Here is a 26,400-nt window from a genome sequence, read left to right as displayed (position 1 = left end):
CTAAGAACTTCCCTAAACCTTTCACTTCATGGAGCCCCTCCCGCCATGCCTGTTCCTCCCCCTCTTGGCCACAAGCACCACCACCCATCCAGATGTTTGGGCCACAACACCCAGGAAGCAGCTTCTTCCTTTTCCTCATTCCGCATATCCAGCCGGCCCCAAAGTTCTCTGGACGCCGGAAGATCTGGAAGCCAGTCCACTCCATAGCGCTCTCCTACTCAGTGCCTTCCAATGCTTCCTGTTATACCGAATCAAGTTTCAGGGCCCCTGGAAACCCTCTCCCTACTGCACTCCAGCCACTCGGACCTCCTCAGTATTCCTTAAACAAACTAAAAATTTCCCCACTTCACTGTCCTTTGCACAGGCTCTTTCTTCTGCCTGGCGCTGGTTTCCCAACATCTTTTTATCACTCAGATCCCGGTTCATGGTTCATATGTCCCCTGCCGGGGGAGTCCATCCCTGTCCCTGACCACATAGCCTCAAGTCACTTCCTTCCCTGCCCCCAACTCCAGTGACGCTCTCCTAGACCCTGCTGGAGTGCCTTCAAAGCACATGTTCCTCTCGAAAATGATCCTGTTCGTTTGTTTCCTTGTTATTGTGAGGTCTTGCCACTAGAGCAGTGGCCTTCAGTGTTTTTCATGTGACCTACAGTAAGACGGAAATTTCACCCGTGACCCAGCAGCCCAGGTGTTAACGGCTGCATAACAGATTATTCCCAAATTTACTACCTTTAAGCAATGGCATTGATCTTGCTCACAGATCTGCAGTTTGAGCAGAGCTTGGTGGGGACAGCTCATCTCTGCTCCTCTTGGTGTCAGCTGGGATGGCTCGAAGGCTGGGGGGCTGAAATCATTTCAGTGCTCACTCACTTGTCTGGTGGTTGATACTGGCCTCTGCTGCGACCTCATCTGGGAGACTCTTTACAGCACCTTGGGTTCCTCACAACATGGCAGCTGGGCTCTGAGAATGAGTATCCCAAAACTGGGAGAGGGCAAGAGAGCAAGAGAGCACAGCTAGCACCAGGCAGAAGCTGCATCCTAGCTTCTGACCGAGGCTCACAATTCAGTCTCCTTTCTGCCACATTTTATTTGTTGCACAAAGTCCTGCTGAAGTTCAAAAGGAGAATGAAAGTCTGCCTCTTGACAGGGAGTGGCAAGGTTGGAACTATTTCCGTTGCCATTTTTTGGGAAAATATAATCTGTCACACCCAGTACACAAATGGAGATTTTGGAGTTTCCCAAAACAATACTTAACTTTCTGTACACAATGCACTGATTTTTCCCCCATTGTATTTTGTAGAAAATGCTGGTCATGACCTGCTGAATTGATTTTTTACCTCGGTTTGAGAAATTTGTCACGTAAATGGGCACCCCTAGGACTTTTCTTTTCTCTACTATAACCTTTGACACAGCATGGTGTTTGGTGCCAGTGAGGCTGGCTATCTCACCTGCTAGTGTTCTACGTAGGTTTTATTTAATGCCTTAATATAGTGCTCACTGAATACCCAGCACCGTCCTCGCTTAATCCTCACGCCAACCCCTAAGTCGGTACTATTATGACCCCCATTTTACTGAGGAGGAAAGGGAGACACAGAGGGATGAAGTCATTTGCCCAGGGTAACAAAGCTAGTAAGTGGGATTCGAACCCCATAAATCTGGTTGCAGACTCCATTTTGCTATGCAGGCTCTTCTGGAATTTATGTATTTATTACGTTGTGAGTACCCCACGCACACTCTATAGAAACGTCAGCTCCACGAAATGCAATCCAAGGCTTCGCCCCCAGAACCCCGCCCTGGATGCAGCTGGCTGTCTATAGCTAAGGAGACAAACAGCTTCAGTATCTGCCAGACGTTTTCCAGCCTGCGCAGGCGCATCACGGAGGACTCCCGCAGGCAGACACACCCCCCTCCCTGCGCCGATTGGCCATTGCCGGAGACTGACGGAGGAGTCGGCGCAGGCGCACTAGGCCAGACCTGAAGCTACCTCCAGCCCGTTCCCTGATGACTGATGGAGGATCAAGCCAATGGAAACGGAACTCTTCGGAAAAGGGGCGTGCCCTGAGGGCAGTTAAGTTTGCGCGGGAATGGTCCTGGAGTAGTCATGGCGGCCTTCCGCGACATGGAAGAGGTGAGCCAAGGGCTGCTGAGCCTGTTAGGCGCCAACCGCGCGGAGGCGCAGCAACGGCGGCTGCTGGGACGCCACGAACAGGTCGTGGAGCGGCTGCTAGAGACGCAAGACAGCGCCGAGCAACGGCTGCGAGGTCAGGGCTGGGGCCGGGGGCGGCCGGGACCCGGGCCCACGTGATGGCAGGGGGTGGCAGATCCGCCTGGAAACCCTCCCTCCTGGGCGCCCCCATCTGTGCCCTATTCTCCCATGGACGCTGCCCTCTCTGAGCCTCAGTTTCCCCGCCCATGAAATGGGCTTCAGAATGGCAGCCACCTCCCAGGGAGTTAGTTGGTGAATATAGGAGTTCGCAGTGTCTGGCCCAATTCTGAGCGTTTCGTGAGCAGGAGCTGGGGGAACTCAGGGTCCGAAGTGGAGCTCAGGAGTCAAAGCGCTGGGTTTTACTCCCAGCATCCCTACTTACTGAGGTTGGTCAGCTGTTTTATTGAGCACCTGCTGTGTGCCAGGTAGAGTGCCAGCCCTGGGTTGGAAGCAGAGAGCAAAACAGACAAAATCCCTTAGAGGGTTCTTAATGCTAGCGAGGGGAGGTCAGAGGATAAACAAGGAAAATGGGTAAGTCAGGAGGTAATGGAATAAGGAGATATATAGGACAGAGTGGTGATGTTTTGGGGCGGGTCAGCGAAAGCCTTCTGAAAAGATGATGTTTTAGCAGAAACCCCAAGGAGGCTTGGGAGGGATCCAGGGCTATGGTGAAGATTAAATAAGTTGGTGCTAGTAAGGTGGCGCCTGCTTTAGGTGGAGAGAACAGTGGATAGATAATACAATTTATGTGGAATCGAAGACACCATCAAATGTAAGACTCTTAAAGCTAAGGGAATAAAGCTTTGCTAATAAATATCTTAAAATGCTGCAGAGAGGGCTAGATCAAGCCTCTCCCACAGGTGAGAGGGGCTTGCCCAGCCTCCAGCCGGGATTTCAGGTGACTCATGAGCCCTGTGGCCCCAGTCCAGTGGTTGCCCTCTCAAGCCTCAGTGTCCTCATCTGTGAAATGGGACCGCTGATAGCACTCATTGTTTCTGTTCTTCTCAGTGCCAGATTTTTATTGCTTTTAAAGCTACGATTTATTTATTTATTTATTTATTTATTTTTTGGTTGTAAAATTGATAGAAGACTTACCATTTTAGCCATTTTTAAGTGTCCAGTTCAGTGTGTGGTTAACATCACATTCACGTCATTGTGCAGCCATCCCCACTGTCCGTCTCCAGAACATTTTCATTATCCCCAACTGAAACTGTACTCATTAAACACTGACTCCCCATTTCCCCCCCCTCCCAGCCCCTGGCACTCACCATTCTGCTTCCTGTCTCCATGAATTTGACTATTGTAGGAACCTCATATAAAGTGGAATCCTGGAATTTTGTGTCTGGCTTATTTTCTTTTTATTATTATTATTTTTACAGTTCGTGTCTGGCTTATTTCGCTTAGCACAGTGTTGGTTTTTTTTTTTTAAGATTTTATTTATTTTGATGAAGAGGGAGAGAGCACACAGGCAGGAGGAGCAGCAGGCAGAGGCAAAGGGAGAAGCAGACTCCCTGCTGAACAGGGAACCCCATGTGGGACTCAATGATCCCAGGACCCTGGGATCGTGACCTGAGCTGAAGGCATGTGCTTAACTGACTGAGTCACTCAGGCATCCCTTACTTAACAAAATGTTTTGTGGATTCATCCATGTTGTAGCGAATTTCCTTTCTGAATAATATTCCAGTGTATGGACATACCTCATTTTCTTTGTCCATTTATCCATTGATGGACAGTTGGTAGCTTCCAGCCCCCAGCTATTGTGAATAATGCTGCCATGAACATGAGTGTGCAAATATCTCCTTGGGTCCCTGCTTTCAATTCTTTTTTTGTATTTTCCCAAAAGTGGAATTGCTAGATCACATGGTAATTTGATATTTAATTTTTTGAGTAACTGTCATCCAGTTTTCCGCAGTGGTTTTGGTGCCAGGGTTTTTTTTAAATGCCTTTTTACAGTTAGGTTTCATGCAGAGATGCTGTTTGGCTTGAGACTGAAATGACCTAGAAGCTAGGCAGGGGATGGCTTGGGGGAAGAGTGTTCCTGGCAGAGGCGACTGCAGATGCCAAGGTCATGAGGTGAGAGTGAACTTGGAAACCCAGGAGAAAGTGGTGAAGGTGGGGTCTGCCAGAGCCAGACCCTGCCGGCAGTGAGCCCCCAGGAGGAGTTCGGAGGTTGTTCTAAGTGTGGTGGATGCCCCAGTCAGAGTCTTCCCCTTCTCTCCTCCTCCTCTCTCTTTTTTCTCTCTTCTCTCTCCTCCCCACTCCATTCACTCCCCCTCCATTGATGGTTTGGGGAGAAGATGGCATCACCCAGACTGCCTGAATTTTAGCAGAACGGATGGAGTTGAGGCTGGGGAGACAAGAGGCAGGGTACCAGGGAGCTGGGATCCAGTTCCGATCCAGGCCTCAGACCAAAGTGCCTGTGGACAAGTCACTGACTATCTTGGGGCTTCTGTCCTTCACCTCTCCATGGGGGCAGGGCTTGTGAGGGAGGAGGGTACTCCCAGGGAAGAATCCAAGGAGACTCAGCTGTCTGTGGGGAGGGTGAGGGGAGAAGGGGCAGGAAGGCTGCAGAAGAGAGCCAGACCCTCAGCTATCCTAACAGGAAATCAGCAGGCACTGTTTAAAACAGATAAATCAAGAAATAGCAGCATAAGCAAATTATTTAGAAATGTGAAGGTCAATGCCAGAGAAAACAGCGATGAGTTGAAAGTGGCTGCTTCAGAGGGGTGGAGAGGCTGGGAGGGGGGTGCCTGTATGTGTTTAAATTTTCACAGCCATATACATGTAATATTTTGATGAAAAATTAACTTAATGTAAGTTTGTAAACACTTAAACGCCAGCTCTTGGGGAAGCATTTCCATCTGTGCCTTCTCTGAGTTGGAGGGTTTCTCCAGCTCTCTGGGAAGGAACATGGTAACCTTGTTAGGGTGTTTTTGATCTTTCTGGATGTTTTGTTCAAAGCATGTTTATTCTGAGTAGGTGCTGGCAATCTATGGTGCATGTAAGATGCAATCCCTGATTCGAGGAAGAAAGAGGAGGAATGAATCGTTCTGTGCTGGAGGGGCTGTCATGGAACCATGGCCGCACCCTAGGGGGGAGAGGAGAGTGTCCAGCTGCTCGAGTTGTGCGTTGCCCAAGAGGTCTTGAAGGCTGGGTCCAGGAGTGCACAATGGGCAGGAGCACAGCGGCATCCCACAGAGGACAGGCAGGTGGAGGCCCGGGCCTGTGAAAAATGGGGGTTGTTTGCAGAATGATGAGGTGTCTTTATGGCCAGAGCAGAGAGAAGAGTCTATGGTGGGGTGAAAAGCAGGGAGAAAGGCTGTCAGGGAAGTTGAAGATGCTCGGAGGGACCTGGTCCTTATCTTGGAGACACTAGGGAGCCATGGGTAGTCTTTGAGCAGGGAAGAGACTTCACATTTGGTAAGGCAGCTGCACTGGAGGCAGAGAGCAGAAGGGATTGGCAACAGGAGAGACCAAAGCGGGGAGTGAGGGGGAGGCTGTTTGGGTGGTCCTGGAGGGACCTGTGAAGGGGTTGCTGCTGGCCAGGAGGAGGGGACTGGCCAGGCCTGGATCACTGATTGGATGTGGAAAGTGAGTGCCAAGCTTCTTGCTTGGGCAACAAGGTTGACCGTGACATTGTAAGTTAAGACCAGGTATGCAAAGAAGGACTGGATTGATTGGTTGATTGATTTCATTATTCATTCATTCGTTCGGTTTTTTTTGGTGGATTCAAATGTGTTTTGGTGAAATGGAAGCACTTTTGCAAGGTCCGGGTGGAAGTGGGTGGTGGGCTTTTGGAAATCGGACCAGCAGGTTGGGGAACCATAGACAGGGAAGTGAGGAGTGGCTGAGGCCTCGGGCACATGAAACCCCCCCCCCTCCCGCCTTTGTCCTCAGGCTCTTCTGGGGCAAGGGCAGACCCTGGAGAAACCGCTTTGAAGGGCCTCAGGCTTCTCTCCCCCACCCCCCCCCCAGAGATCCTGGCCATGGAGGAAGAAGTGGCCCAGAGCCTTCTTGATGCAAAGGAGCGGGCTCACCAGGGGGGTGTCGAGTTGCAGCAGCTCCAAGCGGAGCTTCAGAAGGCCGGCGAGGACAACACCCGTCTGAAGGCCAGCCTCCTATATCCTTCCCTGTGTGTGCGCGGACGGCGAATCTCTGGGCTTGGAGCCAGGGGCCCTGGGCCCCCCACAGCTGGCATTAGTGCGGGCAGCCCCCCTCCAGAGCGAGGTGACCTTAACCGCCTGCTTTACTCAGCTCACCCGAGAGCTGGAGGAGCTCAAGGAGATCGAGGCCAGTCTGGAGAGACAGGAGAGGGAAGTTGACGAAGACACGACCGTCACCATCCCTTCAGCCGTGTAGGTCCCTCCAGTGCGCGGGGTGGCGCGTGCCCGTGGCTGGCGCGGTCCTGCCGCTATGTGGGGTGACTTTCTTTTCTCTCCGTCTCTTTTTTGTGTTCTCCTACAGGTATGTGGCTCAACTTTATCACCGGATTAGCAAGATTGAGTGGGACTATGAGAGTGAGCCGGGGATGGTCAAAGGCAGTATCCTTTGCGGAGAACGTGGAGCCCTGTGCGCCGCTGGTGGCGATGTGGGTGTGGAGCCACTGTGGACAGCAGTCCGCAGGTCCCCCAAATCCCCAGAGGCTCCCGCAGTCCCCCTTCTGGGTATAAACACAAAAAAATGGAAAGCAGGGACTCGAATGGGTATTTGTACACCTGTGTTCATGACTGCATTGGTCCCAACAGCCAAAAGGTGGGAGCAAGCCAGTGATCGAGCGGCAGATTGCTGGGTAAGCACACTGGGGTGTGTCCATGCCACAAGGTAGCATTCCACCTTAGAAAGGGAGGACGCTGTGGCACATGCTAGAACATAGATGTACCTGGAGGACGTGATAAGTGAAACCAGCCAGACACAAAAATGAACTGCTGTCTCATTCCACGGACAGGAGGTCCCTAGAAGAGTCAAAGCCACAGAGATAGGAAGTAGATGGCAGGGGGAGGGGGAGGGGAGTCCATGTCCCATGGGGACAGAGATTCAGTTTGGGAAGATGGAAAGTTCCAGAGACGGATGGTGGGGTCCCAGGGGCGGGGGGGGGCTGTGTGTGTCTGGCTTCCTTACATCTGTGCCCTCAGTCCATCACGGCCCCAGTGTCGCCCAGCCTATCCACCTGGACAGCACCCAGCTGTCCAAGAAGTTCATCAGCGACTACCTCTGGAGCCTGGTGGACACGGACTGGTAGCCGGGAGTCTCAAGGCCACATCTGCACACAGCACGAATCAGCCGTGGTGGGGGGTCGGTGCCTCAGTGGTCAGATGAGCTGAACATTAAATGTTTATACACAAGTGGGTTTCTTTTACTGGATTTCTTTTGGCCTTCGGCCTCAGTGCTGGCCTGGCCTTGGCTAGGTAACCACGGAGGATTGCCCTCGGGGCCGGACCCGCGGCTTCTCCTCCGTGGCCATGCTGTGCAAATGGTGCCGTAGTGTGCGATGACTCATCCTGCATCTTTGTCATTTGTGATGCAAGTTGGGCCCTTTTGTATTGACTCAGGGAATATCCTTGAGTGCCACTGTGGGCCCAGAGCTGGAATTTGGAGGCGGTGGCTGGAGCCCTGGCAGTCCCGTCGGCATACGTAAGGAGGGATGCAATCTAGGGTCGATGGGAGCCTGGTTCCCTGATGACCGTGGAACTGGGTATCAGCACCACTGGACTTTTTTTTTTTTTTTAAGATTTTATTTATTTATTTATTTATTTGAGAGAGAGAGTGTGAACAGGGGGAGGAGCAGAGGGAGAGGGACAAGTACACTCTTGGCGGAGCACAGAGCCCGATGCAGAGCTCAGCCCCACGAACCTGAGATCATGACCTGAGCCAAAATCAAGAGTGGACGCTTAACCAACTGAGCCACCCAGGAGCCCCTGGTCTTTTTTTTTTTTTAAGTATGCTGCACACGGATCATAGAGCCCAGTATGGGGCTTGAACTCATGACCCTGTGATCCAGACCTGAACTGAGATCAAAAGTCAGACACTTAACGGACTGAACCACACAGGCGCCCCAGCACTGGACTTGTCTATGTTTGTGTGGGCCACTGTTTTTTTGTTTTGTTTTTAGTTTATTTATTTATAATCTCTACACACCCAACATGGGGCTCGAACTCACAACCCTGAGATCAAGAGTTGCGTGCCCCACTGACCGAGCCAGCCAGGCGCCCCACAGCTAAAGTAAATCTAACTGAGGCAGCCCACAGCCCAGGCCAATCTATGTGTCCCCTTCCCCCCAAATCAGTGATTTGGGGTTCCACGAAGAAGGAGAAGCATATGGCCAGCCTGCCTGCCTGAGGGTAGAGAACAGGAAGTGGGTTCCCCTCACATCTGACTGGTTGCCTGCTACGTACAGCCTGGTCAGATTTGCTACGGTCACACGAGCCTCTGGGTCCGCTGGTCTGGGATTTCGTGCACGTCCACGTAACTGAATTATTTCTAGTGGGTGCAATGTTACAGTGTTTTTTAATTGGCGAGGAGGCCTTCTAGGCAGAGGCAGCAGTAAGAGTAAGTTCTAGCAGCATCTGAGCACATCATGGGCACTAGACACAGTCCGCTCAGGTCACCCTTGGAGGTTCTGGGTCAAGGAAGCCTGCCTGTCAGGCTCTAGGGAGATGGACCAGTTCATTCAGTTCACAAAGATTCCCAGAACCTCAGAGGCCCTGTTTTTATGCCAAGGGCTTGGCTTTACGTGTTCGAGTAAGTGTTCTCACAAGCGCTCCTGAGCTGTTTTCATTTTTAAGATCGGTAGGGTCTTTTCTGGCAGGAGATGGGCACAGAGCGTCCTGTTTGTACCATGGGCTTCCAAAGGGCAAAAGACTTGAACTTGACCAGGGTTTTCCCACCTCAGGGACATCGGGGCCAGTCGTTCTCCGTGGTACAGGCTGTCCTGGACGTTGCAGGACATTTAGCAGCATTCCTGGCCCCCACCCCCTAGATGCCAGGAGCACCCCCTCAGTCATGACAAACATGGAGCACGCATGAGGCAGCGTACCCCCCCCTTGCTGCCTCAGCCAAGACCCAGCCAGGCCTCCACACGTGGTCGACGGAGAAGCTGCTGTCACCCTGATGGGCGTTCCTGCGCACACACTGGCCTCCACCTGCTCCACCAGGCGGGGGAAGGTGTTGGGAGTGCGCCCCGCCCCAGCGGCCCGAGAGCATGTGAGGGTCAACCCAGTGTGGCTGGGAGCTCGGGGAAGGCAGGGAGGCGTGCATCCTTGCAGTGGGCGAGCAAACCCGCAGACTATCAAGGCCGCGGGCGCAGAGTGCCTGGGACGGCAAGCAGGTGTGGGCGGAGGCTGTTATGGACCAGAGCCTGTGAGTGCCCTTGGCCCAGGCCCAGGCCCTAAAGCCCTCCATGGGCCTGCTCTTCCTCTAAGCAGTTGCTTTGCTTGGTTCTGGGAGGGGGCCAACGAGATTTTGGCCTGCTTGGAGATCGGTTTCCCCAAGAGGAAGAAGGTCCCTTCAGGGAGGCTATGTGAACCCAGGCGCAGAGTGGCCGTGTACCTCTGTCTACGCAGGCAGCCCCCCGGGACTGGCCCAAGGAGTGAGCAAGCGGGTAAGGAACGCGGCCTGGCGGGCGGGTTCAGGGAGGTGCCTGAGCCCACAGGGGCCTGGAGAGGCCCTGGCCCTCTGCATGCCTGCGCTCTGACTCACCGCCCGGGGCTGGCTGCATGCCTGGGACAGCCGGCAGGACAGCCTCAGGCCCACAGCCTCCAGTGTGCACCCCTACCCCCGCTCCTGTGCGGCCTTCCTCTGTGAGCCACCCGGCACTGGTCACCAGCTCTTGAATTCTGGACGCTGGCCACAGGCCTGCTGAGTGTTTGGCCCAGCCCGGCCGAGGGAGAAGCGAGATTCGGGTCCCCAGGCCCGGGCAGTGGGGAGCCAGGTCCCTGCCCTTGTGCCCCTACCGCTGGGGCTGGACCCCCCTCCTCCTCCTGCACCCCGTCAGGGCCAGCGCGGGCCCAGCGCCATCCCAAGCCAGTAGAGTATTCATCTTATAGATGGGGTGCCAGGCATGGAACGGTCTGGTCACAGGACAGTGACACGGCTGGAGTCTGAACCCCCACAGTGGGGCTGTGGGGTCCATGGAGGAGCCTCTCGGCTTCGCCGGTGAGAAACGGGCTCCGAGGTGGGGCCCTTTCTCAAGGTTCCCCGGGTAGAAAGAGGCCAAGCAATGACGAAACCACGCCTGTGTTGTTGGAACCGTACCGCTGACGTTCCAGATAAAGCCATCACGGAGAGGTGGCCGTGAGCCAGACGTCCGAGTGCCCAGCTGACCTGGCTTGTAATTGGTGTTTCTGGGGAAAAGAGCCCAGGGAATGGTGCGGGAGAGCTCAGGCCCCCACACTGGGCAGTCGCTGGTCAAGTCCCAAGCTGGCTGCCCCCCGAGGGGCCCACTCAGCTGCTTCCTCTAAACCCCCAGGCCTTTATCGCTGTGGGTGGGTCCACCCAGTGTCCCCCACCCGCAGGCCCGGAGTGAGCTGTGGTCAGAGCTCTTCCTAGTTTATAGATCAAGGGGCAGGCCGGCGCGTGTGCCTGGGGGCCGGGGGTTCAGGGGGCCAGGGCTGGATTCGAACTTCCGTGGTTGGATGTGAGGCCGTGGCCTGATCTCTCTGGACTGGCTGGGGAGGGGCCAGAAAGACCGGTTGCAGGGTGTCCTCATGACAGTGCTTGGGTTCCTGGGGACCCTCTGTGTGGTCCCAGGACCTCCCGCAGCCTCCCCGGCTGACTCAGAAATGTGGACTGGGCATCTGTGACCCGCCGGGCCACCCCCCAAATCAGGGAGCCATACTCCAGTGGAAGCCAAGACTAATGGGTCAAGAAGGAGGAAACTGAGTCACAGAGAGTACACCAGTTATTTGTGTTAAGTTCTCACAGCTGATGAGTGGCAGAGCCAGGGTTTGAAGTGGACCCAGAGTTTGGGCACTGAACTCCAGCTCTCAGTTAGTGATAAATGCTGTTGCTGTTGGGGGCTCTGTAGGAGGCCCTGGGGTGGAGGGGTCATTGGAGCCCAGACTTGAGCCCCCCAGGGGACAAAAGCGTGGGGACTGTGATTCAGGCAGAGGGAACAGCAAGGGCAAAGGTGGGAGTTCAGGGCTAGCAAAGCGGCCTGCGGGAACCGTGAGGCCTGAACCTTGAGGCAGGGGGCTTGATCCCACAGGGCCGGAAGTAGGGAGTGGTTGCTTGATCACGCTGGGCCTGCAGTCCCCAGTAAGATCCACAAAGGATTTCAGGTTCCAGGCAGGACAGGAGTTGGGGCCCAGGAAAAGGGAGCCTGATGACAGCCTTTTAGCACAGGCCACCTTGCAGTAGCCCCATGTTTCTAGGCGGCTGCTCTTGCTGTGAGCCCCCAAGTTCCCCCCTCCATCCCAGGCACAGCGTGGGAGCTAAGGCCGGGATAAGCAGAGCAGCTGGGCCTGGGAGGGTGGGGCTCCAGTAGGAGGGAGCCCCTCCACCGAGGGCAGGAAGCAGGGCTGAAACCCGAGCTGCCTGGAGTGGGGGCTGGACCAGACCCAGGAGTCCCCAGGGCTGCCCCGCCTCCACCCCCCCCCAGCTGCCCCGCTCCGTGGGGTGGCTGATGTGACCAGGGCTCACCCACAGTCCGAGCCCTCAGCCTCTCCCTCATCCCTTCATCGGAGAATTCACTTCCTGGGGGGACTGAAGGAGGCACTGACCCCCACAGTGGGGGAGGGGCTGGCTGGGGAGGCTGCTGGGTGAGGGCAGCCCTCCCCTCTCCCCTCTCCCTTCTACCCCTCGGACCTGGGCTCAGCCCCCAGGCTCCAGCCTGACTCACCGCAGGCAGCTGTGGTTTGGGCTGCCGGGTGGGGGTGGGGGGGCAGCAGAGGACACGAGTTGGGGGTACCAAGCTTAGGGGAGCAGCTTCCTCCCACCGCCAACCCTGTCCTGGCCAGAGCTGCTGAGTGCTCCGAGCCAAGGAGGACAGGACTGCCAGCCCCCCACCCTGTCCCAAGCTGTAGAATGCCTCTACCCTGCACAACCAGCACCGTTGCCGTGCTCTGGGGCTGAGTCCACGGACCGGGGGGTCCGCCTTGGGGCCTTCCAATATGGCACCCTGTTCTGAGCCCTAAGAATCCATCCCCTCTACCCCTCGCAGTCAGTAGGGAAAGCCACAGGGTGGCAACTAGGTACCCCTCCCCCCGGAGCTGCGGCAGCTGAGCCCAGTGACCCGAGCTTCCCCTTTCCCATCTGTGAAATGGGCGCTGGCTACTGTCCTCTCCTCAGGACCACACTGAGCAGATGAATTAATGCCTGAGAAGGGTTTGCTCCTATTTCCCTGCCACATGCAGGGGGCGCCAAGGAAGGATTTCAGTGACCAGTGCTTTAACAGAAAACAGCCAAAGCCAGATACCAGAAGCTTCCATCATCTCACGCGTGCCCTTGGCCAAGGGACCCCCCCCCCCCCACCGTCCTGCCACCTTCCCCTGGAGGCATCCTCGGGTCACCTCCAGGCCCCTCCTGTTTGCCAAGCCATTTACGCTCATTTGCCCTGTTTGCCACGCGGCTGAGCATGGCATCAGTCAATCACACAATTATCGAGCGCCCACGTGCGGGCCCTGGACGCTTCCTGTGCAGGCTGTTCAGTTTTCACCCCCAGAGGCATTTTGGAACCTTCCCAAGACAAAAGGCGGAAGGAAGGAAGGAAGTGCCACCCTGTGGACACAGAAAAGATAACAGGCCCTCAGCTCCTGGTGTCCCTCTCCAGGCATGCGCAGAGCCTCCGACACGCTCTGAGCCTGGGAGTGGGAATTAGCACTGGCCCCAGGTTCAGTTGGGGAAACTGAGGCTCTCGTGGGCCCGAGGTCACCCATCTCAACCTAGGTGGCCTGGCCCAGGTTGTGCTCCTTCCCACCCTACTGTCTGAGTCGCCCCCTCCCAACCTGTTCCTGCTCTCCCTCCCTTTGCCCTGTAAGGCAGGGGACCCCATTCCCCAGGTCCTGTTGTGTTCAGTCAACGGGGGCCGCTGGTGGGAGAGGGCACCAGGAGGAGGGGAGAAGCTGACTCTCCCTTTTTTCTGCTGTACACAGTGTCTCCAAGGGAGGCTCCCACCAGCTCCTTCCTGGGTTCCAGGAACATCAGCCCTACCCTACACTGTTGCTTATTTCTGGCTGCCTCATTGTTCCCCGATTTGGTCTTTAAAAACATTACCAGTTAGTATTAAATTGTGTTCCAATATACATAACATCAAATTTACCATCTTAACCATATTTAAGCGTCTAATTCAGGGGCATAAATACAATAACATGGTTGTGCAGCCATCGCCGTCATCTCCAGAACTTTCTCGTCTTCTCAAATTGAATCTCTGTCCCCACAGGACGCTATCTCCCCACCCCCCTCCCCCAGCCCTGGCGCCCATCATCTCCTTTCCCTAAGAATTTGACTTCTCTAGGGACCTAGAGTGGAATCCTAGAGTGCGAGGTGGTGTGTCATTACGGTTTGCCCATTTGATCTTTTTACACGTAGTTCCCCATATTAAGTTCAGTCTGCTGAACTGCTGCGTTCTTGGCCACACCCCAACAGAGCCGCCTAGACTACTTGTGGTTTGATTTGCCGGGCTCAAGGAAGGGGGTCTCAATTGCCTACAGGTCCAGACTCCAGTAAAGCCGGGGTGCACAAAAGAATGGGGACGAACGTAGCCCAATGTTGCCACTACAGAACTTGAGAATTTGCCAGAACTCATGGTTATTTGGATTTGTGTTGTTAAATCTCTCGTTGTTTTATATCTTAGCAATTAATTTCATAGGTGTTTATCCTTTGTCTCTTCCTTTAAGAAAACCTCACATCAACCACTCCAGGAGCCCAAAGGGTTTGAAGGGAAGCTTCCTTCAGAAATCATGTGTTGATTGAACCAGGTGGGAAGGTCTCTGCCCCAGCCACTCTTCCCCCAGTTTATGCTTCTGGATTCAGCTCCAATGTCACCTCCTTAGAGAATCCTTCCCTGAGCCCTCCTGAAAGCAGTCCTCTCCCTGCCAGTCACTTCTCGGTCCCATTACCCTGTTTAAAATTCTTCTCTAATATTCTTCTAAAATATAGTCATTGTATCTATTTCCCCTTCTAAAATGTCAGCTCTTTGGGGGTAGACTCTTACTTCTTTTATTCACTGCAGTGTCCCACATGCCTAGACCGAGACCCGGCATACAACACAGGTGCCCAGCTGACGTTCGTTCTGTGAATGAGCCTGCAGATTTAGCAAAACCCCAATTCAGGGGTCCCGAGCTCTGGGGGAATGTTCCCCTTTCCCAGATCCATCGCCTGGGATGTCCCACCCACACACAGACGGAGGAGCCCACAAACCACAGGAAGAAAACAGTCCAGGTTTCGCCAAGCGGTTCATTTAAGAAATTTAATCGATCACAGTAAGACACTCAGGGTATAAAAACATTCTATACAGTGGTTTAAAAAGCGATACCCATCCCCCCCAAGCAACACACCATATATACAACACAGACACGATTCTCCTGAAGGGCTTTGCGCAAATCTTTGTACAAAAAGAAGAGGCGTCTCAGAGACGACTTCCCCCAAGGCAGAGCCCCCGGAGGGGGTCAGCAGTGCAGCAACCAGGGTTTGCAAAAATAAATAGATCTTTGTTTCATATATATGTGATAAATGTTTAACAAATATACAAAGTGCAAACATAACAAAAAAGCCCCCCCCACCCCATGATCTGTACAGGGGATTATTTACACGCTTTCACAGTTTCCTACGGGGTAGGCACAGTGTTGGGTGGTCATGCAGTGAGCAACGGGCAGGCCCTGGACATCAGGCAGGAAGCCACAGGGGGCTGCCTCTTCTCTCTTTGGTCGTAAATGTGACATGGATGATATTATCGGAAAGACGGTTTTGTTTAAGAAGTCCCATAAAATGACCAAGCCCAGGGGAGGTCTTACAGGGCTAAAATGCCATGCACATTTTCAGGGGACACCCGTCAACGACAGCTACCTTGCTGGGGAAATTAATGGCTTAGGGGCATCTGCATAGAAGCGGAAACACTAGTGGGATAGTCATGACGGTGGCCTTGAGGCGCCTGGTGAGGGAAGAGGCCCCGAGATCTCACATTCATCCACGCGGGCCCTGGCCCACCCGGGAGCCCATCCCAACCGGAACAGAAACCAGTGCAAAATAGTAATGTCAACTTTACACGAGATATAGCCCTGAACTAAAAAAAAAAAAAAGTGCACGGGGACCCGGAGAGGGCTGGGGCAGGCACGGGGGCTGGGGTCCAGCCCACCACACCCAGACCACAGGATGCTCTTAGAGGCTGGAGGCCGCTGTCTTCACGCATCAGCTAAGTGGGTATCTCAGGCACTTAATAAATATTAAGGGCAACTGGTGGCTCAGGCTTACCCTGGGAATGGTGAAGGTTTTGGTGAATGAATGGGGCTCCCTTGGCCCCACCCCCGGGATGCTGGATTCGGCCAGGTCAAGATCGATGCCGGTGCTGGCATCAAGAGAGGGTACAGACCTCGCTTGGAAAACGCGAGTTTGATCCAGATCCGAGGGGTAGCAAAGCAAAAGCGAACTCTGGCTGTCCGGCAAGGGAGAGGGGAGTACGTTTACTCCTGAGTTTGGGGGCTCAGGCTAGGAGGTGGGGGTAGAGCAGCTACCCAGGACCTTGTGGGTAGGGCCTGCTCTCTCGAGTTCCAAGCCCCTTGCCTTCACTCCTGTGTCCCTCTGGCAGTCCCGCAAGGTGGGGAGAAGGGAGCAGTCCCTGGAGAGGGCAGAAATGCACCCTCCCCAGCTCATTCGGCCTTCTCTTCTCCACTGTTCATAGAGGAAGAAAGAAAAAAAAAAAAAAATCCCAACCCAAACCCGTTGCGTGTGCGCCGTTAGAAGCCCGTTCTGCCTCCCAGACGAATAAATATATAGAACAAAGCTCTGGCAGGACAGGCCAAGCGGCTGCCGGTGCTGAGGCTGCGGCCGCCAGCGGTGCTTTGGGTTCACTTCTGATCTTTGCATGAGACGGGAGGGCGTCAAGGTCTCAGGAAGGGTTTGGGGCAGGTCAAGGGTCCGGGGAGAAAGTGTTCTTCCTGCCCGTGACTGGCAGCAGGTTCGGGGGAAGGACAGGACTTGAGGCGGCAGCTCACGCCACATCATCCTCCAGGCTGACCATCTGTCTCTGTCAACAGCAAGATAAACGCCGGAAGCGATCAGTCCAACGCTCCGTAAACATGGCCAGAGGCCACCCACACCTCCCTCCCTCCTGGCCCACCCGGGGGGCCGGCCCCCCCATCACTGGCCTGGACCCACACAGCAGCCTCCGCCCTGCTGCTCTCGGGGCTCCCGACCTTGGCCCCAGTCTTTCCCCTGACAGCCACCAGAGGGCGCCCGTGAGCCCCAAGTCAGGCCAAGCCCAGAACCCTCTGCAGGGCTCCCATCTTGTTAGAGCACAGCCACGGTCCTCCCGGAGGCACCCAGGCCCTGCTCCAGGGGCCTGGTCCCTTCCCTTCCCTTGGCTCCTCCCTCGACACCCCAATTTTCAGCTGCAGCCACACCAGCCTCCGGGCCTAGGCAAGCCTGCTCCAGCCTCCTCATCTAAGCTCTCCCTCCCCCCTGCCAGCCCCCACTGGCTTTTTTTTTTTTTTTCCTCTTTTCTTGATGCTGCCCCCCCCCACCCGCCCCGAAAAGGGCTCCGGAGGGTCCCCGCGTCCTGGGCGGGCCGGGGCTCTCACCGAAGGGTAGGTGTAGCCGTCCTGGCTGTAGCAGATGTGGACCTCGTCCTCCGTGGTCTTCTGGTACACGGGGTTGTCGAAGTTGATGCTGTTGATGCTCTTGAGCCGCCAGTTCTTCCAGAGGAGGAAGGTCCCGAAACACAGCAGGATGAGCAGTACTGCGGGGGACATGGCCGGTCAGGAGGCCGCCCTGCCGGCCGCCCAGCTCAGCCCCCCGGGTGACACGGCCCGCAGACTCCTGGCCTTTTGACCTATACAGGGTTTTTTTGTTCTGAATTCGAAGCCATACTTGTCCACTGGGGGAGAAAACCTACCTAAGTGCATAACAAGTCTCTAACTCGAAGCCCACGGCGACCCCCTCGCCCCAGAAACACCCCACTGGGGTTGACGCGTCCAGGCTTCCTCTGAGTCACCACATGCGGGGCCTGCCCTCTCTATCGGCGGGGCCAACGCTCTTTTCCTCTGTCCGGGTGCTCTTCGCCTCGTTTCTAGTGGCCCTGGGGTGGCGTTCCCAGACCCTCCTCGATCCGGGGGACAGCCAAGGGCCCACCCAGCCCAGATTTGTAAAAAATTCTGGCCAAGGGGGTGCCTGGGTGGCTCAGTCAGTTAAACGTCTGCCTTGGGCTCAGGTCATGATCCCGGGACTTGGGGACTCCCCAAATCGGGCTCCCTGCTCAGCAGGGAGACCGCTTCTCCCTCTGCCCCTCCCCGTGCTCCTTCTCTCTCTCTTGCTGTCAAATCAATCTTCAAAAATAAATTAAAAAAAAAATTCTGGCGAGGGCTCAGAGGGTGGGAGAGACTCAGGCTCCATTGAGAAAACCTGGGGGGGGGGTGCCACCTTTGGGCACCTGGCGGGGAGACGAGCGCCCCACTGCCATGTCGGTCCACTCACAGCCAGGCGACTGTAAGGCACTAACGTGGTCTCCGAGAGCGGGCTGGGTGTTGAGGGACACCTCGAAAGGATTTGCTCAGAAAAGGAAAAACAGGTGTGATGCTATGATTAACAGGGGTGAGGCGGCGGGGGGGAGGCAGAACTCCCCGAACTCCCCCTGCAAGAGAGCCGTTCGCCAGGAGGCGTCCCTCAGGCGGCGTGAGGTCTTCCCTGCAGCTTCTGTCCCTGCACACAGGGACGCGCCCCCTGCCCCAGCTGAGCACCAGCGCTCGCTCGGAGCGGGTGGGAGGCTTCGGCCTCGTCCAGCTGCGGCCCCAGGGCCCACAAGCGGCCTTGGCACACAGCAGGCACTCAACTGTATTGGTTGAGTGAATGAAGCCAGAAAGGGGGCCGCCCCAAGCCTGGAAGAAAAGGCAGACCGGCCCAGCTCGTGGGGCAAGGCGGTCATCCTGCAGGAAGCCGGGGTTGGGGTGGGCCTGGCCGGCAGGCTTACCAATGGGCAGGATGACGTACAGAGCCCCCACGCTCCTCGGCTTCTCCTCGTCTCCTCTGCTGGCAGCATCGCCCAGGGCTGCACAGGCAAAAGGACAAAGCAAGGCTCAGATCCACGGGGAGGGCCAGGGAAACATGGCAGGTGTATGACAACGCCACACACGGAAACGCCTGACGCCTCCTAGTGCCCTTAAAGGTTCAAGGGAGGGGAGCCCGGATGGCGCAGTCGGTTAAGCGCTGGGACGCTTGATTTCGGCTCAGGTCCTGATCTCAGGATCATGAGATCAAGCCCCGTGTCGGGCTGCATGCTCAGCATGGAGTCTGCTTGGGATTCTCTCCCTCTCCCCTTGCCCCTCCCCCTGCTTGCACACACACACTCTAATAAATAAATCTTAAAAAAAAAAAAAGGTTCAAAGGAACTTGGAGCATCTCCCAGGTTTGAGAGGCATTACGCTGGGGCCTTATTCATTAGCAGTCAGGGCCATGGGACTCGGAGCAGATTTAAGAGAGCTGCTTAGCCAAGTGTTACGAGGCTCTGGGGAAGAGGCCCCCCGTCTTTGAGACAAAAGCCTGCAGGTACATTCCCAGCAACTGGTGAGGTCACTGGTGGAGTTTCTCATCCTGGTTCTGCATTTGATGGAAACGAGACAGGTCTGGGCGGGTCGGCAGCCCCCCGACTCCGTAACGTTCAGCGATTCCAGGGCCGGCGTGGACTGCACCAAAGCGCCACAGTCCTGTGTCAGTCCACAGTTCATCAATACTGGGGAGACCTCATTACCTAAGCACACGTGTGCACCTGCGCCCTGTGAGGGCCCCATGCAAACCAAAGTTTCAAGTCCTCCAGACAGGCAGACAGGCCGGGGGGACTGAGGAGCCACACCTGGGCCACGGGACGCAGGTGAGCAGTGACGGACATCAGTTATATTCAAACCCACCTGGCTTTGAATTCTACTGGCTGTTGTGTGTGTAGAGAGTTTATACTGACTTTTTTACATTTGCACATATTTAAGAAAACTTCTTAACAAAAAAAACTCAAGGCAGCAGCAAGGTCCTTGAGAAATTTTTCCCTTAAAAGGGCTCCTTTGCCCAAAGTGAGAAGCCCTGGGTGGGCCCGTCTGGGAAATGGGTTTTCAAGCAGTGGCTCCCCCCCCACCCCCTGCAGCAAAAAGGTTTCCTAGCCTCCCTCAACCACAGCAATTCCTGCTTTACCTTATTTATGGTTGGACATAAGCTTCAGTTACTCTGAGGGGCAAAAAATGTCTGAAACTTGCTGATGTGCCCCCCCCCCCCCGCCTTTTTTTTCTGGCTAGAAAAATCTATGAGCTCCATTTTTCTGGCCGCTCAAATTCCAGGGCTAGCGCCCTCTGGTGGGCAAAGAGATGAATGGCGGGTCTCCCATGAATTCACGGAGAGCCCCGCTCTGACCTTCCGGAGCCCAGGCCACCTTCTGGATACCCAGCTCTGAACTTCTGGAGCCCAGGCGGGGCTGAGGAGAGGCAGGCACTCACCGCTAGCACAAAACTTAAAAGTCTGTCCCCACACCCCCTTGCCAAAAAAACCTTAGTAACTGAGTAATATTTCGATGTGTTATTTTTTAAAGAAATAAACATGAAGGCCGATACCTCATGATAACAAAGTGTCAGACTTTTAGGAAGACAGGCTCTGTCTCCGCACTTGCCTGACCCTGCCTCACTGGGACCCTGGCTCTGATCAAACTATATTTACACGACCAGGTGTTCGGCCCACGGCCCATAATTTGGTGAATTATTTGAAAAAAATTACGCAGTAAAATAGGATGTAAGCCCTGGGTTTTTGGTGCCCCCTCCGATGCTGCCCTGAACAGCACCTCACCCGCCTCACCCCAGCCCTTGCCCTGCTGGGCAGACACCTGAAAGCAGGTCATCGAATGGGCCTTCATAACATTTCAGGCTCCCCGGCCTCGGCTCGGGACGACTCTGGGATAAGCCTCCGCCACGCACTCCAGCGCTCCACACGCCGGGGCCCACGCAATCCCCCCGCCACCAGGAGGTGGGCAGGCGCTGTTATCAGTCCCATTTTATAGATCAGGAAACAGAGGCTTCTGGGATGCACAGGCCACGTCAGGAGTGCAGGGGCAAAGCCTAAACCCACTCTATCCCTGCCCCAAGATCCTCTTGGCCTCTGAAGGGCCTGTCTGGATGCTTGAGCTATAAACCAGGGGCCAGGGCGGTCCCCGCTTTTACCGTGCTGGGACATCGTCACCGTCTCTGCCGTGGTGAACTCAGGGCTGGCCGCGGGCCACGGGCTGGCTGTGTGCTTTGTCTCCACGGCTGTGGAGCGGACCGTCGGCCTGACTGTGACCGTGGAGGTACCCCGGGTGGTCGTTCCAGGTTCCGCCCCTGAAAGAAGAAACATTTCCTGAGGGCCCTGCTGCTTGTGACAATGGTAAGTGGTACATGCCGTTGACCAAAAAGACATAACTGAAAACAGGCGCCTGTGTGGCTCAGTCGGCTAAGCGTCTGCCTTCAGCTCAGGGCAGGATCCCAGGGTCGTGGGATCGAGCCCTGCGTTGGGCTCCCTGCTCAGTGGGGAGTCTGCTTCTCCCTCTCCCTCTGCCTCTCTAATTGTGCTCTCTAATAAATAAATAAAGCCTTAAAAAAAAAACAACCTGAAAACAACTGAAACACACGAATGTCTATGTTGTTATTATTTGTTGTAGTTCGAAAGGGAGATTCACAAGTATTACAGACACACTGGCCCCAAACCAAGACTTTCTCTGAGGATGAGAAAAGTTGAACAGGGGGTCATCTCCTCACTCGATGCCCATGTCTAAAATCGGTCACCTCGCAAGGGGGCCAGGAGAGAGTAAACCAGACATCAAAGGTGAACAGCGTGTGTCTAAATGCCTGGCACAGAGCTCATGTGTCCCGCATGACAAAGGCAAACTACGGTTACCCCTACAATGGCCCCCAGGAGCCTCAGTCTCCCACTGGGCAGATGAGCAAAGAGATCGGCAAGGTCAAGTTGCAGGACTAAGCCACAAGGGTGGCAGAAGAGGGACGCTCGCCCAAGCAGGCTGCTTACCTCTACCTGTGAGGCAGCTCCTCATGTCCTTGGCCAGCAGCATGCCATCAGGGCAGGCACAGGTGAACTTGGGCGAGTGGGGGTTGATCTGTGGGGCCGGGAGACACAGGTACTGGCAGCCACCGTTGCGGAGGGCAGTCCTCTCACACCAGTTCACCCCTGAGGTGGAAGAGGCAGGGAGTTAGGGGAAGAACCAGGATAGAAAATTCTAGAAAATTCCAGAACACCAGCAGGGAAGTGGAGGGGGGAGGTGGTCGCCCCATCTTTACCTCTTGGCTGTGTGAGGTTGTGAAAAAGGACAATGTCCTCTGGAGACAACAGGTTTTCTGCCACCAAATTAATGTCTGAGCCTGTGAGACGGTTGGCACTGAAAATGGCTTCGTTGATGATGTCTGTCCAAAATATTTTATCCTATGTGGGCATTAAAGAAGATAGCAGATGCCATTAATCGAGGGCACAGGACATAAGAATTTCTGGGAGGAAGCAGTACTGCGTGGTACGAGCCTCATTTCTTTCCTTTCTTTTTAAAAAAATTTTTAATTTTGTAAAATATACATGATCTAAATTCGACCATCTTAATCCTTTTTAAGTGTTTTCTGTGGCATTAGGTACATTCACATTGGTGTGCAACCATCACCACCATCCATGTCCAGAACTTTCCATCTCCCCAAACTGAGACTCTGTCTCCAGGAAACACTGACTCCTGTCCCAGCCCCTGACTCCCACCATCTACTTCCTGTCTCTGTGGACCGCGCTCCTCCAGGGACCTCACAGAAGTGGGATCAGAGAGGATTCATCCTCCTGTGTCTGGCTTAGTTCCCTCCAGCTTCCTCCATGTTGTGTGTGTTAGAAGTTCCTCCCTGTTTCCTGAATCGCATTCCGCTGTATAGATACACATTTTGTTTAGCCCTTCATCTCTGACGGTTGCTTCCATCTCTTGGCTGCTGTGACTCACGCTGTCTGAACGAGGGTGCACGAATGTAACAATGTTTCCCCCTTTCCCAACTGCGGTTGGCCCCCTTTCCTCTCTGTAGGGCGGTTAGCAGCCTCCTAGACCTCTACCCACGAGGTACCAAATACAACAACCAGAAAGTCTCCAGAAAGTACCAAATGTCCCCTGGGCCTCAGGATGGCCTCTAAGTGAGAACCGCTGCTTTAAGACTCTTAGGGTGAGAGGGGCGCCAGGCTGGCTCAGTCCAGGGGAGCCCGTGACTCTTCATCTCAGAGTCGTGAGTCTGATCCCCGTGTCGGGGGTAGAGTTTACTTAAAAACAAAAACAAAAACACCTCTTTCGAGGAGAAGAAAATGGAAATAACTTCCATTCTCTAAGTTGGTCCTGGCTTGAATGAGCCAGACCACGTGGGTTGACCCGTCAGCACGAGCACTTAGGCCTCGCACGTGAGTTGCGCTCAGTAACCAGCACTCAGATGTGAGTTCCCTCGAGCACCAAAGGAGCAAGCCCTGGCTCCCGGCCCCCACCTCGAAGATGGCCAAGGAGAAGGGGTGCGCCAGCTTTTTCTTGTCCTCCAAAACGGTCTTCCGGTTCCCGCCGTTGACATCAATGCTGGAGATGGAGTGGAGCTTGGAGTCAACCCAGTAGAGGCGGCCACCAGAAAGATCTAGAACCCACAGGTGGATAAGGAAGAGATCACATGCCGATGCCAGAGGGGCCGGGGCCTGGGCGCTCCACTCTCCCCAGGAAGGAGCCCCCCCCAAGGACCTGGCAGAGAGGTGCCCCTAAAAGCAGCCCCAACTGCACACCTCCCTGTGTGAGGCCAAACCCCACGCTGGTGTAGTTTAGTGTCAGGTTACAAAAAACTCAGGAAGCCGCATCTCCTTCCTCAGGTGCAGCCTGGCCACTCCCTCCTCTCCTCCAGACAGTGCCTGACCCCAGAGACCCAGGTCCCAAGGACATACCCAGGGTGATGCCATTGGGCCACTGGATGTCTTCCGTGACGAGCGAGTAAACGTCAACACCGTTCAGACCCCCCTTCTTGATCTCGGCAGGGGTTCCCCAATCCGTCCAGTACATGAAGCTGGGGGGCGAGCGGCAAGAACAGCAGGACGTCAGCCGGGGAGGCTCCCGTCTGCCCCAAAGAGCAGCTCCCAGCTGAGGCAGCCAGGCCAGGAATTGTTAAGACATCCTCCCAAAGAGACCTCGCACTGGTTTCTTCTGCTACCCTAGCGCATGCAACCTGGTGAGGCCTGGCAGGATTTTAGAACCTTCGAGAACAAAAGGAGATTTTTTTATTCCAATGTCTGGACTGAGGCCCTTAATTTGCACCCTCGACAGTGATTTCTGAAGGCTTTTATACATTTTTTTCTTTTCTTGGCAAGTTTTGTTTTTGCTTTGATTTTAAAAAATTTTTTAATTGTGGTAAAACACATAAAACATAAAAGTTACCATCTTAACTACTGTTAAGTGTCCAGTTCGGTGACGTTAAGTACACATACACTGTCATGCAACCATCACCACCATCCATCTCCAGAACTCTTCCATCACCCCAGACTGGAACTCTGACCGCACGAAGCACCAGCTCCTCATTCGCCTCCCCTGACCCCTGGCTCCTGCCACTCGGCTCCCCGTCTCCATGAATGGGACCCCACTAGGGACCTCATGTAAGGGCGCTCATACAGCACTTGTCCTTTCGTGCCTGGCTGCTTGCGCTCCGGATAACGGCCTCGACGTTCATCCGTGTCGCAGCAGGTGCGAGGAGGTCCTTCCTTTATAAGACTGACTACAGTTCTGCCCGTGGCTAGACCGCATCCGGTTTACCCTTCAGCCATCGAGGGACGCTCGGGCTGCTTCGGGCCCCGGCTGCTGTGAACACGGGGCTGCAAACACCTGTTCGCATCTGCATTCGCTACACTTGGACGTGGGTCTCCGATGGCTTTTAAGCCTCTGAAGAGATGCTCAAACTCACTCACAACCAGCCACTTACAAATACACTGAAAGCCCCCCTCCCCACTGCGACTGGCAAAGACCTGCTGTTGACCGTGAGCGAGACGGGCGCGCGGGGGGCGCTAATGGAGGCCGGGTTTCACAAAGCAGGTTTTCAAAGGCAATTTGATGCTCCCTCCACGCACGTACCCTCGGACCTAGTAACCCAACTTCTAGAATGAGGAATCTAGAATCGACAATCCTGCAGAGAAATTGCAAGTGACTCGCCTTTGAAGGTATTCAAAGGTATTTGCAGCCTCTTTGTGTGAGGCAGGGGGAAAACTTAATTTCCAAGCGCTGGATACAAAGTAAATCATGGCTCATCCAGTCAACAGGGAATGAGCCCCATATGCCAAATGACAGAGCCAAGGGGAGAACAGGGTCCAAGAGGGCAATCCTATGCTACTCTACCTGGGGGGAAAAGAAACACAACAGTAGACACCACCCACCCACCCATGATTTGTATCTAAGGGGTTATTTCTGCGAGCCTCTCTCTTTCTTGGCAGCTGGGGGGCTAAATTCATTCAACCGAGTGTCCCTCTACCAAACGAGAATGTTTGTGGGCCCAGGCCCACCTTCAACTCAGGGTCTGTCCCATGTGAGTCATGCTCGTCTCAAAAGTTCCCTTTTGGGGCACCTGGGTGGCTCGGTTGGTTAAGCGTCTGCCTTGGGCTCAGGTCATGATCCCTCGGTCCTGGGATCACACAGCAGAGAGCCTGCTTCTCCCTCTCCCTCTGCCTCTCCCCTCCTCTTGTGCTCTTAATCTCTCTCTCTCTCAAATAGATAAAATCTTAAAAAAAAAGTTCCCTTTCCTTCTGATGATTGCCACCAGGACAGGCTGCCTGTCCAGAATTGTGAAATTCCACGGGCAGATATGGTGTAATGGGTTCGGGACACGGGGCGGGGAGATGCCTTCCGTCAGGGGACACAGGTCCCTGCGGGCCCCAGAGCTGCTGAGTCAGCCATGGGCCGTGCAAACCCCCGCCCGGGGGCTCGGCGGGGTGGTGACCTTTACTCCCTGTGGCATCCTCCCCGAAACTTCCCTTGGATCTGAGCGTTTTTTACCTTCCTTCAGTCCAATCCTGGCACAGGATTCTCTGCCATAAAATACTAAATCAGAACTTAAATAACTATTAATTTCTAATACCAATTTAAATCCATATTTTAATTTCTGGTCTTTGTTTTTTGTTATTGTTTCGTTTTCGTTTTTTAAGTAGACTCCATGCCCAGCACAGAGCTCAACACAGGACTTGAACTCACGACCTTGGGATCAGGAGCTGAGCAGAGATCAAGAATCAGACATTTGGGGCGCCTGGGTGGCACAGCGGTTAAGCATCTGCCTTCGGCTCAGGGCGTGATCCCAGCGTTAGGGGATCGAGCCCCACATCAGGCTCCTCCGCTATGAGCCTGCTTCTTCCTCTCCCACTCCCCCTGCTTGTGTTCCCTCTCTCACTGGCTGTCTCTATCTCTGTTGAATAAATTTAAAAAATCTTTAAAAAAAAAAAAAAAAAAAGAATCAGACATTTAACCGACTGAGCCGCCCAGGCGCCTCCCTGATTTGGGGTTCTTACCCTGAGCGCACTTTTCAGGGTCCACTTCTATCTTAGCAGACATCAAGAGGGATCAATCAAGGGCATGTGAGGAAGGACCACCCTTCTAGGTCCTATTCTTTCCTGACAGCAAGGGCCTCTGTGGCTGGGGACAGCCCCAAGATCACGGAGACCAGTCCAGCTCAGGCACACGCCTTCCCCCAGTCTGAGTCCTAACCAGTTCTCGAACCCCACCTCTGCAGTTCGTTCCGTCTGAGTACCCACCCATGCACGGGGTCCACCACGATGGCACGCGGCTTGGAGCCTTTCTCCTTGAAGAGCGTCTTTCTCTTTACACCCTTGGTGTCCGCCACAGAGACAGTGCCCAGGACGGAGTCTGTCCAGTATATGTTGCTGTGGATCCAGTCCACTGCCAGCCCGTCGGGGGCCTGGAGGTCCTCGCTGATGACGGTGTCATAGGAGGAGAAGCTGGGGGCTCTGTCGATTTGGGTACTGTCGGGGGAGGGGGGAAGACGGAGAGGAGAGCGT

General features: G+C 54.7%; 2 protein-coding genes across 2 annotated transcripts in view; one reads left to right on the top strand and one right to left on the bottom strand.

Moving 5' to 3' along the window:
* Nucleotides 1-2,070: 2,070 nt before the first annotated feature.
* SPC24 (SPC24 component of NDC80 kinetochore complex) lies at nt 2,071-7,542 on the top strand. The gene is made up of 5 exons (XM_048227106.2): nt 2,071-2,260; nt 6,181-6,325; nt 6,456-6,560; nt 6,670-6,746; nt 7,338-7,542. Exons 1-5 carry the CDS (start codon nt 2,101-2,103, stop codon nt 7,442-7,444), a joined length of 594 nt encoding a protein of 197 aa, XP_048083063.2. The 5' UTR covers nt 2,071-2,100; the 3' UTR covers nt 7,445-7,542.
* Nucleotides 7,543-14,594: 7,052 nt separating this feature from the next.
* LDLR (low density lipoprotein receptor) overlaps nt 14,595-26,400 on the bottom strand; it is a 34,171-nt gene continuing 22,365 nt past the window's right edge. The window contains exons 10-18 of the mRNA XM_026481436.4: nt 26,137-26,364; nt 23,299-23,417; nt 22,861-23,000; nt 21,651-21,792; nt 21,382-21,540; nt 20,541-20,696; nt 18,320-18,397; nt 16,935-17,092; nt 14,595-16,381 (exon numbers count right to left, since the gene is read on the bottom strand). Coding sequence (XP_026337221.1) covers nt 16,346-16,381; nt 16,935-17,092; nt 18,320-18,397; nt 20,541-20,696; nt 21,382-21,540; nt 21,651-21,792; nt 22,861-23,000; nt 23,299-23,417; nt 26,137-26,364 — 1,216 coding nt within the window. The 3' untranslated portion in view covers nt 14,595-16,345. The remainder of the gene's footprint in view (nt 16,382-16,934; nt 17,093-18,319; nt 18,398-20,540; nt 20,697-21,381; nt 21,541-21,650; nt 21,793-22,860; nt 23,001-23,298; nt 23,418-26,136; nt 26,365-26,400) is intronic.

The sequence above is a fragment of the Ursus arctos genome, unplaced genomic scaffold (genome assembly GCF_023065955.2).
Source record: "Ursus arctos isolate Adak ecotype North America unplaced genomic scaffold, UrsArc2.0 scaffold_14, whole genome shotgun sequence".
Classification (NCBI taxonomy): Eukaryota; Metazoa; Chordata; class Mammalia; order Carnivora; family Ursidae; genus Ursus; species Ursus arctos.
The sequence above is the reverse complement of the archived record's forward strand: the minus strand, read 5'-3'. Positions and strand labels throughout refer to the sequence as shown.